Here is a 15,085-nt window from a genome sequence, read left to right as displayed (position 1 = left end):
GGAGAATTGTAGCTCAGTAATCTCCATGGCATGTCCCATAACTGCGTACTGCTATAGTGTGATAAACTAGTTAGGTAGGAGTTCTAATCCCAGACTTGGCAAATGTGTGTGTGTTTGTGTGTCTGTCTATCTGTCTTTGTTGGTGTAGAGAGCAATGCTTTTTAGGGTAGTCACACTCCCTACAATTGAAATGCACTACTTTGGTAAGGCTGATGATGTCATCCACCTAGAATTACACCTCTGTGAAGGTTGTAGCCCAGTAATCTCTGTAGCACATCCAGCCTCGAGCTGGCATAGAAGATAACCGAACTGCTCGTTGATCGCTCTACGCACCACAACCACGACCTGGTGATGGGTGACAGGTGCCTGTCTGCACCTACTCCCTGGGGGGCAGCCCCATCCCCTGAGGTGGTTCCACCCGAAGGTGGTATAGGACCAATGGACAGGTAGGTCAGGGGTTGGGCCCCAGACATGCTGGTGGCCGGTGCCACGTCCAGCTGAGGTGGGACAGGTGGGTCCGCTGAGACTGGCCTTCCCAAGCATGCTATAGTGTTTAGATTTCATCATATATGGGTTAGTAATAGTCAACACATTCCAGGGTTAGGTATGACAGCATGCATAGATATTCCCATTAACCCAGACACCAGATACGGAACAGTTGCATAGCAAACAAAACACATGCATATATGGGACCACAGTGGTAATAAGAACAGCATGCAGGTATGTTGATGGCACCATGCCAACAATGTTGGAATAATTCAATTTGGCACATGCATGGGAACCATTAAAATATTTATCAAACAACTGGACATTATCAGAGTCATTACATACCAGTTGGGGTGGGTATGTTGATTATTGTTGGAGATAAGGTGGGGGGAAGAGAAAGATGTCAATTAACAAGTAGTATATTCCTGTAGTCCACATTACTTTCCTACTCAGTGCTGTTTTCTGTACCTTACAAGTCTTACTACACTACCCTATAGCCTTATTTTGGACAGTGATATGGCTGTCATCATCATTACACATGAACCGGTTTTACCTGCTTCACCTCTTACCTGGTATACCTGTGGAGGGAATGTTTGTTAACACTAACTGTTTGTAAACATATGCCTGGATTCCAGGTTGATGTTTTGCACTATGCTATCCAACTCTTTCTGCACAGACTCTGGCCATGTGTTGACCACAAACTGGTGTGCCTGGATATTTCTAGAATATTACCTTCTTCCACCTTTAGTGACCTGACACACACATATACATGCTTTCCAACACAGTTATATTATGTAGCACAGTGTGGGTGACAGTGACCAGTGATACTTTATTATTCAGAGAAACTGCAACACTTACAATCTCCTACATTACCAGGGTGGACAGTACCAGTACAAGTTAAATTGGTCTGTATTTCTCAGCACAGTGTTCGCATCCAACATACCTGTGGGAGCAATGTTTATTAGCACTACCTGACTGTTGCCACACAAAGTTCCAGATTACACATTAGTATTATGCAAATACATCTCACTCTGTTACTGTACACACTCTGGTCACAGCTTGACAACATGGGAATGTAGATAGGACATACTTGGAATATTACTCTCCTAACAATTTTGGGGGTTGCTACAGTGACAGGTCTGTTCTCATGATGGTTGACAATCACTTGTATTCCCTGTTTGCCGGCTACACATCTGGGATCATCCCACAGACTTACCAGGGGGACAGGCAGCAGATATGGGCACATATACTGGACATTCTGGCCTCATGTGTACCGTTGTAGGGTATGAATCTGTATGCAGTAATTCCACTCCCAGGATTCAGATCATGGCTGTGTCTGCTACAACTTAAACACTGTCCATCACAATTGTGTCTGCTATATTGATATTACTGTCTACCTCCAACCTGCTTTATGTCTTATTAATCCCCTGTGCTTATGCATTCTGACCTTGTATAAGAACACTCTTATACAGATTTCCTAGATAGTTATATGTTGTAGGACAGTGTGAGCGATAGTGATGTGTAATACCACATTATTCAGAGCAACTGCATATCATTCTTGCATTTCTGGGCACAGTGTTGGTATCTGACAGACCTGTGGGAGGAATGTTTATTAGCACTACCTGAATGTTCCCACACACAGTACAAGGTTCCACATTACTATTATGCACATACATCTCACTCTGTTACTGTACACATTCTGACCACAGCTTAACAAGTTGAGGTGTAAATGGGACATATGTAGCTTCTTAGTCACATAAGATATTGGGGAGTTGCTAGTGTGCCAGGTTTGTTGTCATAGATGTGCGTCAATCAGTTGTATTTCCTGTTTGCTGCCTATATGTCTGGGATCATCCCACTGATTTCCCAGGGGGACAGGTTTATAGGCAACAGATATGGGCTACTTTCATAGACATTCTGGACTTATCTGTACAGTTGTGGGGTCTGATTCTGTATGCAGACTACTACTACTGGCAGGATTCGAACTGTGGCTGTGAGTGCTAAAAAAACAACAGTTCACATCTTAGTTGCATGTGCTATTCAGTTTTTGTTGTCTGCATTTTCCCTGTTTACTGTCTATGTGTCTCTCAGTTGTACTAAATGGCCTCTGGGGATTACACCTGTCATATACATGCATTTCTACACATTCAATTTATGGTGCATGGTGTGGGTAACAGTGCTTAATACCACAGTACTATTACATGATTGCCAATCTACATTACCATATGATACCAGAGTATACTCATGCAGTCCAGCAGTTAGACCTGTTTTGTCAGGTAATTACACTTTTACTGTCATACAAACAATATGAGACTCTTCCTGCCATATTCTCTAGTGTATGCAGTACTTGTCTTGAACAATACAGGTTTTATACTAGCAATTAATTTATTACTACTTTTATTTTTATTTCCTATGACAGTAAAAGCATGGGTATTACTGACCTGCCTCGCATCGCAACCACGTCAGGTGGCTGATATGGGCCTCCTGGTTCGCAGCCCACTCCATTGCAGCTATGGAGGACATAAGAGGAATATTTAGCCATACCTATCCATGATATACCTGAGCTGGAAATTATTGCACACATACTGGGATGATACTTACACACGTCTGGAACATCCCCTGACACTCTAGCCTCTTGCAGCCACTCCTCCTATCGCTTCAGGTCAGCATAGTGGTCACTGATCTGTTCACCAGTTCTGGGTATGCCAGTGGCATTGGTGAGGTCGCGGGTGAGACTGTCCCAAGCCTCCGCCTTATATTGGGAGCCCTGGTACGGGCCCTGCAGCAGTCTCTGTGCATGGTTTTTAACTAGAAGTCCTGCCATGATCTTGGACTTCTGGATGCACCAGTGCTGCACCCAGAAGGGCACTCCTTCTCCCCTTACTGCCATAGTGCCTGCAAGGGGAAGCTACAACCAGTTATGAGGCATATTCCCGCCTCTTGGGTTTAAGTAGAGCTGATTTCATGCACTTTTCCGTAATTGACCAGTTTTGAAAAAGCTAAGCTATGGGCAAACCTGCTCACTTAACATTGGCATTATTTAAAGGGGTTTATCACTGGGGACAATGAGTTAGCTGGTCTACACATTGCTCACATCTCCTAAGCTGGCCTGTGCAATGCTTAGTGTTGCTTACATTAGACTTTCATTATAATGCCTTTTTGGCATTGTGTTATTATTCATTACACGTTATATGTATGCCTGGTATTGATGATTAATGTGTACTTACTCTCTGTGGGGTCCTTGTGCTTTATTGGGGACTTCAACACTCTGTTACAATTATATCTCACTTCTAGGCTTACTGCTGTACTCCAGTTCACATATTTATGTTATGTAGTGGGTTATGATACATATGACTGTATACTGATTCCTTTCACAGGTTCAGTTTGGTTATACTATGGTGAGGACTTGTTTGCGACTACCTCATTCTTCTGTACTTCTGTGATGGCTTGGTCAATAACTACTGGGACTATGGTGTATAGGGTCCTGGGTTCAAGACCTGCATGGCTGTTTATTTTGTTGATGGGTAGAACAATGGCCGATGGATACAGAGTGATTAAGGCACTTTTGAGGAGTTGTAAGCGGGTTTGTGCAATGATAAGCACTGCTAACCTGCTGTTACATCTGCTTACAGAGAGTTAGCTTCAGAATTGCTTAGCCAGTGTAGGTATTGCTTACTGTCATGCAAACAGGGTTACACTCGCTTACTAGTGCTCATATATGCTTACTACTACTTATTGGTGTTTAGACCTGCTTACTAGTGCCTTATTCATTATGACACTGACACCTCACATATGCATTTACTGCAGTACTCCAGTTCATAAATATATGTTATTTAGTGGGTTATGCAACAAAAATACTGGTCACAACGTGCTTTGCCATGCAAAATTGGATATGCTGTATTGGAACTCGAACCGGGAATGCCTGCTCGTAAAGCGAATGTTCTTCCCACTACACTATTGCTGTGCTGCTTCATTTGCATATATCTTTCTTGTTATTCTCTTCAGCCTATTACACTGCTTTAACCATAGATAAGTGATGGGCACACCCATGCACCTATGGTTAGCTGTAATTCGATTGTTAAAAAAATAAATAAATAAAAGGTTTCTTCATTTGATTTCTATATTCTATTGTTGTTATACACAAGGGGGACTGTTGGTGGGGATATGCGGTCACCTGTGAGCGGTCTCGCTCATTGCATTCCCCTTTCTGATGTTCTACATTGCGGGGGTGTGTTTATTCTGAGAGCTCTGCTCTCAGACACGCCCCTTGCACTCTTACACGCTCCATGTAAGCCTAGGAGTTTGGGCAGGCATGCTGCAATCCTGCTCTTAAAAGGTTGCTTCTGTGCAGAACTAGGCTAGTCCTGCATGGCAGATTAGTAAATCCGGGTGTGAGTTTTTCATCTAAGTTTAAAATGTGCACGTGTGTGTGTGTGTGTGTGTGTGTGTGTGTGTGTGTGTGTGTGTGTATATATATATATATATATATATATATATATATATATATATATCTATATCTATATCTATATCTATATATATATATATATATATATATATATATATATATATATATATATATATAGGGTTTATATCAATCTGTCGAAATGGCTGAATATTGAATACCAGATGTTCAAACTGTAAAGTTCGAACACTGGTAATTGCGAAGTCGCGGCCTACCGAATTCTTTCCCAGGGAAAGAATTTGGTGGGCCGTTTCTGTGGCTTCGCGAGTATCAGGACTGTGGTAGGAAGTTACGGGTTGGGTTCAGGTAAGTGCGCGATTGTGTGGATGTTAGGGTTAGGTCGCTGGTTAGGTGAGTTAGGTTTCGGGAGTGGGTGAAGTGGGTGTGACTTTAGGGTTAGGGCGGGATAGGTGAGTTAGGGTTAGGGCATGGGTCAGGTGAGTGTGCGATAGTGACGGACCTTAGGGTTAGTGTTTGAGTTAAGGTAAGTGGATAGGTAGTAGTGTAGGTACAGTTTAGTGTAGGGTTAGATGTAGGATTTTGAGTGTAGGATTTTGAGTGTATGTGTGTGGATTGATGTTGTTTTGGTGTGTTTCTGTTGTGTGTGTGTTTCTTGGAACAGCAATTTTTTTCCCTGGGAAAAAAAAACGCAGTTTTAAGACCCATATATATATATATATATATATATATATATATATATATATATATATATATATATATATAGTGTTTTTTATATTTATTTCTATATTCATCTGGATCCTTGTTAATTTGGAATATATATTATTGTATTACAATATCATCTTATATATATGCTATATTTGATTTTATTCTTTTTATTTATTATTTTTTACTACTTCATTACTTTAAATGATTCATAGGATTGTTGATTGGCTGTTTGCTGATATAAATGGATGTGATGTCATGATAACTAATTCAGTCTGATGAAGTGATTTGAAATGTTGTGTACTAAGTTTTTGTATTAAAGCTGTTTTTTTATACCTCAGCTGTGTTACTTGGTGCTGTTACTTTATTTTAATTTATTTTACCTTGGTTCGGTTATTGGCACCAAGTTATACTCTCTGGTCCAGTTTTTGGCTTTATTTCTTACTTCAAAACTGTCAGTGTTTTAAAAAAAAACTTGTGTGTGCTTATGTGTACCTCTATGTAATTATTAATGTCAATGAATTGTGCTTACACACATGAATCATTGTAATCAACTGTGTTTTCTATACAATTGTTAATTGGATAATCCACTGGACACAAGAGTTCAAGGGCATTGTCCAGTCACAGAGCAGGAAATCAAGTCCTGTACATTTGGTTTGAGGAATTAGCTCTTTAACATTTTGGGGCCTTATTCCTCTATCATGACTGCTAGACAATGTTTGCATATTAGGCACAGATTGCGGCTGAAAATGAGTTTTGAGCCATTCACTTTACTGGTTAAAAATGCAATAAACAAATAAAAATAAGTAATCTATAAATCTAATAGCACAGACTCGGAACTTTGGCAATGCTGTCGTATGTCCCCTTTTGAAGATATTTGGTGTGAGAAAGTGATTCAGATGCAAATGTATAAAATGCTGCTAGCTTTTTACATCTGACATTCCTACCTCCTTCTGCTTCTGCTGGCAATATCACTAGCACTTCTCAGTAAAAGAGAATGTAATACTGATTGCTAAAAGAATTAGAACAAAAGGGAGTAAAGGTCACCAGAAGATAAATGTTTTCACTAATATGTCCTGATGACTACAAAAGGGCTGGGCTGTAGACATTTTCTGTACATAAAATGTGAAGGTTTAAGGAGCACTTTTTTTTAAACTACTACACAAGTCTGAAAAAGCATTAATGAATAAAAACATTAATTTGTAGATATCATATTTCCCTGAAAATAAGACCGGGTCTTATAATTTTTCCCCCGCCGAAATACGTATTAGGGCTTATTATTAGGGGATGCCTTATTTACCTCCCCCGTACAACAATCTACATCTATTCATGTACAGACATTGACATTTATTCATGTATAAAAATCAACATTTATTCATGTACACAAATCGACATTTATTCATGTACAAAAATCGACATTTATTCATGTACACAAATCGACATTTATTCATGTACACAAACTGACATTTATTTGGTAATTTTCCATTATTGGGCAACAGTTCTAGATAACGCAAAACACCTGAGGGCCATAAAAATAAGGACATGCATATTGCATAATACATTATATATGCACAGTACAAATTGTGTTGATTTCAAGAAATGTATTTTCTTTGTTATTGACAGGGTGACGCACCTCGAGAGGGGTGGGGATGAAAGGTTAAAGGTAGAATTACTAGAATATAAATGGCAAATAATCTTGGATGCTACAACCCCACTGGGTTTGAATGAATAAATATTTCTCTAAAACCTATTTTGAAAGACAGGGCCAGCAGAATATAATGTAAACAGTGGGTTATAGTCATTTTTTTAACTGTTTTAACTTTTTTATTTTCCATTTGAATGTTTAAGTGGATGTTTGAATATAAGTATACGTTATATAAGATATCCTTCACAATATTAGCCTGGATAATATGGCTTTCATGTTATTGTGCGTGGACAAATTCTATGTTCACATTCATCCATTTATTTATTTAAATTAATGTATATTTTATTGTTTTCTATTGGATGTTGATGTGATTGGCTGCATATTTAATGTATGGAGTTTTTTGATTTTCATTTACTCTGATGATGCCATGTGTAATGGTGAAAGCGCTAAGTAAGTAAAGTCGTATGATTTGTGTTACATTTTCCAAATAAACCCTCTTCTTGTGCTTCAGATGTGGTTCTTTATTTGTTTTTATTAGTATTGTACCCTGTGGGTATTTGTATTTGTGATGAGTTCTAGGTAACGCGTCAACAGTTGTGTGAGAATTCTACATAAACAGTGCAACAAACATTTCAACTTCAGAATATCTACACCTTGGCTTTCACAGTGCAATATTTCATGCTTAACAGAAATCGCAGAAAAATCTCAATACATGTGTATTGGAGGACGGGAATAAAACAGGTGAATAACTACCACTTTTTGAATGATGATGCTTTCTTTATTCCTTACCCAAACCGTAAGAGAAGAATGATGGAAAGTCATAAAAATGAAGTCTGGGAACTAGTGGCCTTATTTTGTAATTACCCCTTGATAATGAAATGTTACCTTAATACAATAAAGTCAAAAAACTGACAAGAGCTTGCTGGCAACTGAAAGCAGAAGCAATCCATTCTGTATCCTCAATAATGGAAAAGTTATTCAAATACAGTCATGTCATCTTCTTCTGGAACACTGTCATAAATCTCCAACCCCCGAATTCTGGCCTAAATTTCTTATGACTGCATTTTCTATAGAACCACTGGCCCCAATCTGTCATGCCTAGCAATAGAGCTCTCCTTAAATGAGCACTGCTTGTCCATGTAGCCTGCTTGTAGTGCACTGGCAACACAGCTGTCAGTGATTTTATCCCATGAATTCTTCACCCAAGTCAAGACCTCTTGCAGTCTAGGCTTCACAAAGTTTCCACGCTGATTTCTCTCCATTCTATTTTCAATGTAGTCATTGAGTTCCATGAGCAAATGGTCCTTGAATGGCTTGTTTATTGCAATATCAAGAGTCTGGAGATAGGCAGTCATTCCTGTGGAAATCATTATTTGATCTATTCTTCTCTGTGCAAGGAAGTTCTTTATGTCTTTAGCGCGGTGAGTGCTGGCTGAATCCCAGACTAGCAGATCTCTTTCGCCACCTCGTAAAACAAGTGGCAGCATTACATCGATCCACTTCCTTACAACTGATTGTGTGCACCAGGCTTTTTCAGTTTCAAGAATGTAAATGCCTGAAACATGTTCAATCTTATCTTTCTTGCCCTTACTAATGATTAGAGATGGGGTTTTCTTTCCATCTAGATGAATTGCAAAATACAGATAACGTGCACATTCGTAACCAGTGGAGGGATGTAGATTGACGAAGCACCCTTCTGATCAATTGTTGTTTGAGACCCTTGGCCCATAAACACTGCAGTTTCATCCATAGCAATCATGCTGGAGAGTTGGTATTTAGAAAAGTCGATGCCATTAACAAAGGACTTGTATGCAAGTGCACGTTTAATAACTTCAGTATCTTCCACCTTAAACAGTGTTGTTGATCTTCTTAAAGACAGTTCATATCACTGAAGGAAGCCATCCAGCCAGTGTTGTGATGCTTTGAATTCTTCTGGGAATATTTCTAACTGTTGTGCCATTGCAAGGGCAAATGCTTGAATATCAGCCCTGCGCATAACCAAAGCCTTTGCTCTCCTGTTAGCAATCCATTCACAGATGATGTCTTCCAGCTCAGGAAATAATGGTCGCCAACCTTATCTACACTCGCACTTCTTAGCATTTCCCTCGTTCGCCTGTTGACTGAGGTTATGCTGCTCACCATTTTTGGACCATTCTGACATCCAACTTCTTCTCTTTGCAGAAAGCCATCAGATTCTTTCCCTGGGAGTCCTCCACGATTCCTTTCTTGTACTCAATAGAATAGCTCTTTCTTTTCGCACTCGTCTTGTCTGGGGGGGTTAATTGAAGACTTATGAGACAAGCGTGGGAACACAAAATGGAGACAGTTAAGAAGACACAACCACACCTGTTCGTTATCAAGTGCACACGTTTTACATACATTATCTGTACTTTGACCCATCAAACTACACTTGCCAGAGTTTATGAGCTAAAGATCACAACCATCAAGTGTCAGTGAGGATTAGGGTTACAGTAAGAATTGTGTAGTACTCCCGGGGAAAGAATCTTACGACTTTCTACAAAGAGAAGAAGTTGGGTGTGTAAATGGTCCGAAAATGGCAAGCAGAGTACGATAACCTCAGTCAACAGGTGTCAATAATATTATTATTTTATAATTCAACACGTCTGTCATGTGTCGTTGATGATCTTAACTGGGGCTTATTTTTGAGGTACGCCTTATATCATGACCACCCTGGAAAACCATGCTAGGCCTTATTCTCTGGTTAGGTCTTATTTACGGAGAAATATGGTAGAACAGTCAAATTATTTAGGTCTTTGAAGCAAATATAAGAAACAATTGAACATTCCAGTAAATCACTTATCATTGTAGGTAAGTATTTTTTCACTAATACACAGTAGTTGTATTTATACCTGGCAAGTGATCAGGAGACTTAAATTTGTATGTGATGTTTCTGCACTGAAGGATCTCAACTGTTAACTGCTCTCCATCGGTTTTCATTTCCTTCTTCAATGCGATTTTAATTTCTCCCATCACTTGTGTTTTACCTATAAACATAAGAATTGGCATATTTAATAATGATAAATCATTGCATGCAATCAGTATGATAACTGTTCATGTGCCAGTTATTTTAACATATTCTTCATCTTACAAGAAATACTGAAACTGCTGAAACTGCACAGGTGATGCTACAGTGTACCATATCAGGTACGCTTACACTGTTTTATTTACTTAAATTATTAGATCACTTTTTCTTCAAAGTAATATGGATCTAGAAGATCTAGGGTCAGAAACTCAAGAAGAGAATTTGATTGTATGCTTCAATGATAGGTACAAACATAAAGAAAATTACATGAATCTAAAACTAATTAATCTGCGCATCTGCCACTCAATCTCTCTCTCTCTTTCTGTCTTTCTCCATCTATTTACAGATTCACATGCATGGATAACCCCCACCCGAAAAACACACTTTTCTGTATATTTACATGATATATAAGCACACACAGAAATAGTTTTTCTCTTTCACAATATATTTGGTTGGGTAGGCTGTCTGAAGTACAACATTAAACTGTATACTTCAAAGGTTTAACTTCATATCCATAGAATTACTTATCATGTGTAAATAATCTTAGTGGGGCATTAGTTTGCAGTGGCATATTGGGGTGCCTTAGGTGTAGAGTCTGCATGCCCACCTTATGTCTTTTTTTTTTTGCTGGGTGCACCAGTTTTCTCCAACATTCTAAATACATAAATACATGAATAATTGAAACTCATAGATGTGCATAGTGTGTGTGTGTGTGTGTGTGTGTGTGTGTGTGTGTGTGTGTGTGTGTGTGTGTGTGTGTGTGTGTGTGTGTGTGTGTGTGTGTGTGTTTGTCCTATGGTGAACTGTCATCTCTGCTAGGATTATTTTCCCTGTCCTGTACCCAGTGAGAGTAATGATGGACTCCAGACTCCTCTAATTCAAAACTGGATTAAGCATGTACACCAAAGAATGAATGGTTCATTTTAATTGGATGTATTAAAAACCTGTGACACCTACAATTCCAACTCCTAGAAATGTGAACAAAGAAATATGATTACTATTTTTAAGTAGTGAATATAGAAAGTCACTGTAATACTGTTTAAAGCATTTCTGTGTTGGAGGGATTTATCACCCCTCAACATGGGGCAGTGTGTCTTCCATACCTCTCCTGCTTATGTATACATATATGTATATATATATATATATGTATACGTATATGTATATGTATACGTATATGTATACGTATACATATATGTATACGTATATGTATATATTTATGTAGTGTGTATTAATGTGTCTTGTTACTGTGGTGTGTGTATATGTAGTGCAACCTTGTAGTTAGTATATTTAAGCAGGGGGGGTGTGGGGGGGTGCATAGAATTGGGCTGTGTGTTTGTTTGTGGGGAGGAAGGTGTGTGTATGTGTATGTGTGTGTGGTGTATGTGTAGTATAGAAGTCGCGATTTTGAATTTCGCTCTTCTGGGTGTTTGATATTTTAATCTCTTGACTCCCATTGGAATGGGAATCCAAACATTGCTTCACGAACAACGGAATCTTTCCAAATTGGTTGTTCCCACTCAGAGAAATGTACCCGCTGATGTCTTTAACGATGGTACAGTCCGAGCAAGGGGGAACGTTAATCACGCTTTTGTTCCTACTACGGATTTTAATTGTACACCAGCAGCTTTACGTAATACTAGTTCTCCACCTATTCCAGCGGCTCAGCCGGTCGGTAATGTGGAATCTAACCATCGTCCTGCTTCATCCTTCAATGAATGGCTTCTGTCCAAACCTAAGTTTGAATACGAGGAGCACTACCAGGGACGGGGTACTAGTGGCGTTACTTATTCTGAACTCCAACGGCGTTTTGAGAACGCCCTGTATCGCTACAAGACCCTAGAGTTGGACAATCTATATCTTATGGAGAATTTGAATAAAGGTACTGTACCAAAGGGTTTAAGGGTATATAAATACCCGAACCAAGTTATATCGGGTAGCCCTTTTCACAAGGACCTCATTGAGGCTTTTGATCAATGTGGGCGCAGTATTGTTAAAGCCATCATTAAAAAGAATAATGAGGAACTTGTTATTTTACAGCAGGACATTTCTGTGTATTACAAACGTATGTCTGATGATTTGCAATTTGATTCTAGTAAATGTTATGAGATTAGAAGGGATGTTGACTCGCACTGTGAAATAGTACTAAACCGTAAATATAAAAAACTAAGGAGGGATTTGGTAGAATACGAACAGGGGCATCAGTACCCCAATCCACCTCCTTTCAAACAACAATTTTACCACCATGACCCTGAGCAAGAATTTCCCCCTAATAGTGCTTTTACGGAGGCTCCTATAGAACAGATGAACATTGAATTTTTAAACGGTGAAGGGGATGAAGTATTTGGCGATGGGGAGCAGGCCCCACGTAGGTCAGAGTGTATACGCCAACAAGGGCAGCAACCCCCCAACAATTGTCACCCTTTAGGTCAAGCCCCCCTGGCACAAAGAGGGGGAGGGGGGTACACTTGGGGGTGGAGGAAAAATCAGAGGCAGAAATGGTAAATAACTTTGAGCATGTCGTTACAGCTTTGGGACCATATACTTTACATACCTGTAACAACTACCATATTTACAATTACAGTAATTTTGTGATTTCTGATAATTGTTTTCAGTTGTTTACTAAGGGGTTTAAGTATGTCCCTAAAAACATAGTAATTTAATTCATGCCATTTTGGATCTCAAGTTGTTTACACGTAAACTCAATCTGGAATACCTGATGGCGAATTCCAACGGTGCTCCTGGTTTTCTTTTGAAAAAATCTAGCACCTTTAACCCCCCCCTCCATCCACAAATAAAAAACTTTGAGAAAAGGGTGGAGGGTAGGTTTAGGAAGGAGTTGGGGTTGGATTACTTGGTGGCCAATTTAACATGCCAGGAAAGACAACTCCTTGACCAACTTAAAGGTGATCCCACCCTTAGGGTCATGGAACCAGATAAGGGTGGGGGGACGGTCATTATGGATTGTCTTGTTTACCAGGGTAAAATGTATGAGATACTTCACGACCATCAAAAATACACCTCAGCCTCTTTGAATGAAATCAATATATCTTACCATAAGATAGATTTGGTTGTGCAAGATTTATTTGATCAGGAGGTCATTGATTTCCAAATTTATACTTTTCTCTCAAACACTGATCCCAGGATACCATCTATTTTCGGGATACCCAAGGTGCACAAAGACCCCCTTGATCCACCATTAAGACCCATAGTAGCATCACAGGGTTCAAAGACCCACCCCATTTCTAAGTATTTGGATTGGAGAATGAAAGAGCTATGGGGTAGAGAGGAACATATTCTCAAAGATTCATGGGCTTTTTTGAGGAGTATTACTCCAGATCTGCTGGTAACTAATATGGTATTTTTAACCATTGACGTAGTGGATCTTTTTTCTGTCATTCCCCATGAATTGGGACTTGAATGGTTAGAAGAAGCCCTTTGGAAATGTCCCCATATTACAAACAGTGATGTGCATGCTATTACTGAATTGATGGGTCTTGTGTTAAAGAACAATTTTGTGTTCTTTATGGGTGAATATTTTCACCAAGTGACTGGTGTTTCTATGGGGGCCAATTGTGCACCTACGTATGCTGATATTATCATGTATATTTGGGAAAAGAAGTTTATCTTGGACAGCCCCTTTTCAAAACTTTGGAATTTCTACTGTAGATTCCTCGATGATATTTGTATTTTTTGGACAGGACCACTGGATGGTATAGGGAAATTTATTGAGTATATAAACACTACCACCAATTTTGTAAAGTTCACACATCATATTTCCCAAAATAGTGTTAATTATTTGGATGTGACACTTACTGTGGGTGAAAACGGATTTAAATCTAACGTTTATCGTAAACCTACATTTTCAAATGGTTACCTGCATTACCAGAGTTCTCACCCTAGTTTTCAAAAAAAGGGAATCCTCAAGGGACAATACGTTCGTATTTCACGGATGACTTCCCTTGATGAAGACTACCAACATGAATGTTGCACACTGCAACATTTATTTTTGGAAAGGGGTTACCCTGTATCATTGATTAAAATGGTTCAAGAGGAAGTAACACTGGCTAGGACATCCAGATTTGCCCCTATTTTGGGTAAAATTGAAGCTAATACTGAAAAGGTTTCTATATGTAACAGGACAGACCAGTTTTTTGGTAGTCTTACCTTCATTACAGAGTTTAGTGGTAACGCGTCTCACGTTAGAAATATTATTGAAAAAGAATGGGACATGTTCAGGGAATTGACTGACTTAGATGTTTTCAAAGATAGAGATATGAAAACTGTATTTAGGAAGGGTATTAATATTAAAAAGACACTTGAACAATCAGATTCTTCCAAGGTAAACCCTAGAACCAATGTAGGGACCTTTAAGTGTGGCCACTGCTCATCCTGCAAGTACATTTTACAAGCTAGTCATGTTTTTTTGGAAAGCAGAAGTAGGGACATCAAGGCAAGGGGTCACTACAATTGTAAGACAGGTGGTTTGGTTTATTTGGCTGTATGCCAAATATGTCCAGCGTTTTACGTTGGAAAAACTGAAAGGCTTTTTCATAGACGTATATATGAGCATACATATGATATCTCCAAGTGTAAAAATACTAGTGCCTTATACAAGCACACTATTTCGTGTGTAAATGCAAAATTTTTGTTTTTTGTCCTGGAAGTAGTTCCAAAGGACATTAGGGGGGGCCCTTGGGAGGCTCGGCTAGCCCACCAAGAAACATACTGGCAGATTTTGTTAGAAGCCAACAAAGCCCCTGGCCTCAATGAATCCATCTCAATCGCC

The 15,085-nt window shown here is 39.2% G+C and overlaps 1 protein-coding gene across 2 annotated transcripts in view; it reads right to left on the bottom strand.

Moving 5' to 3' along the window:
- The window catches only part of PCLO (piccolo presynaptic cytomatrix protein), a 2,606,742-nt gene that overhangs the window by 97,510 nt on the left and 2,494,147 nt on the right, over window positions 1–15,085 (bottom strand). For both annotated transcript variants that reach the window (XM_044088356.1, XM_044088355.1), the window contains exon 22: window positions 10,127–10,261. In XM_044088356.1, the coding sequence (XP_043944291.1) occupies window positions 10,127–10,261 (135 nt within the window). The remainder of the gene's footprint in view (window positions 1–10,126; window positions 10,262–15,085) is intronic.

Source organism: Protopterus annectens, chromosome 11.part0, assembly GCF_019279795.1.
Source record: "Protopterus annectens isolate FY-2018-M chromosome 11.part0, PAN1.0, whole genome shotgun sequence".
Lineage (NCBI taxonomy): Eukaryota > Metazoa > Chordata > Ceratodontiformes > Protopteridae > Protopterus > Protopterus annectens.
The sequence above is the reverse complement of the archived record's forward strand: the minus strand, read 5'-3'. Positions and strand labels throughout refer to the sequence as shown.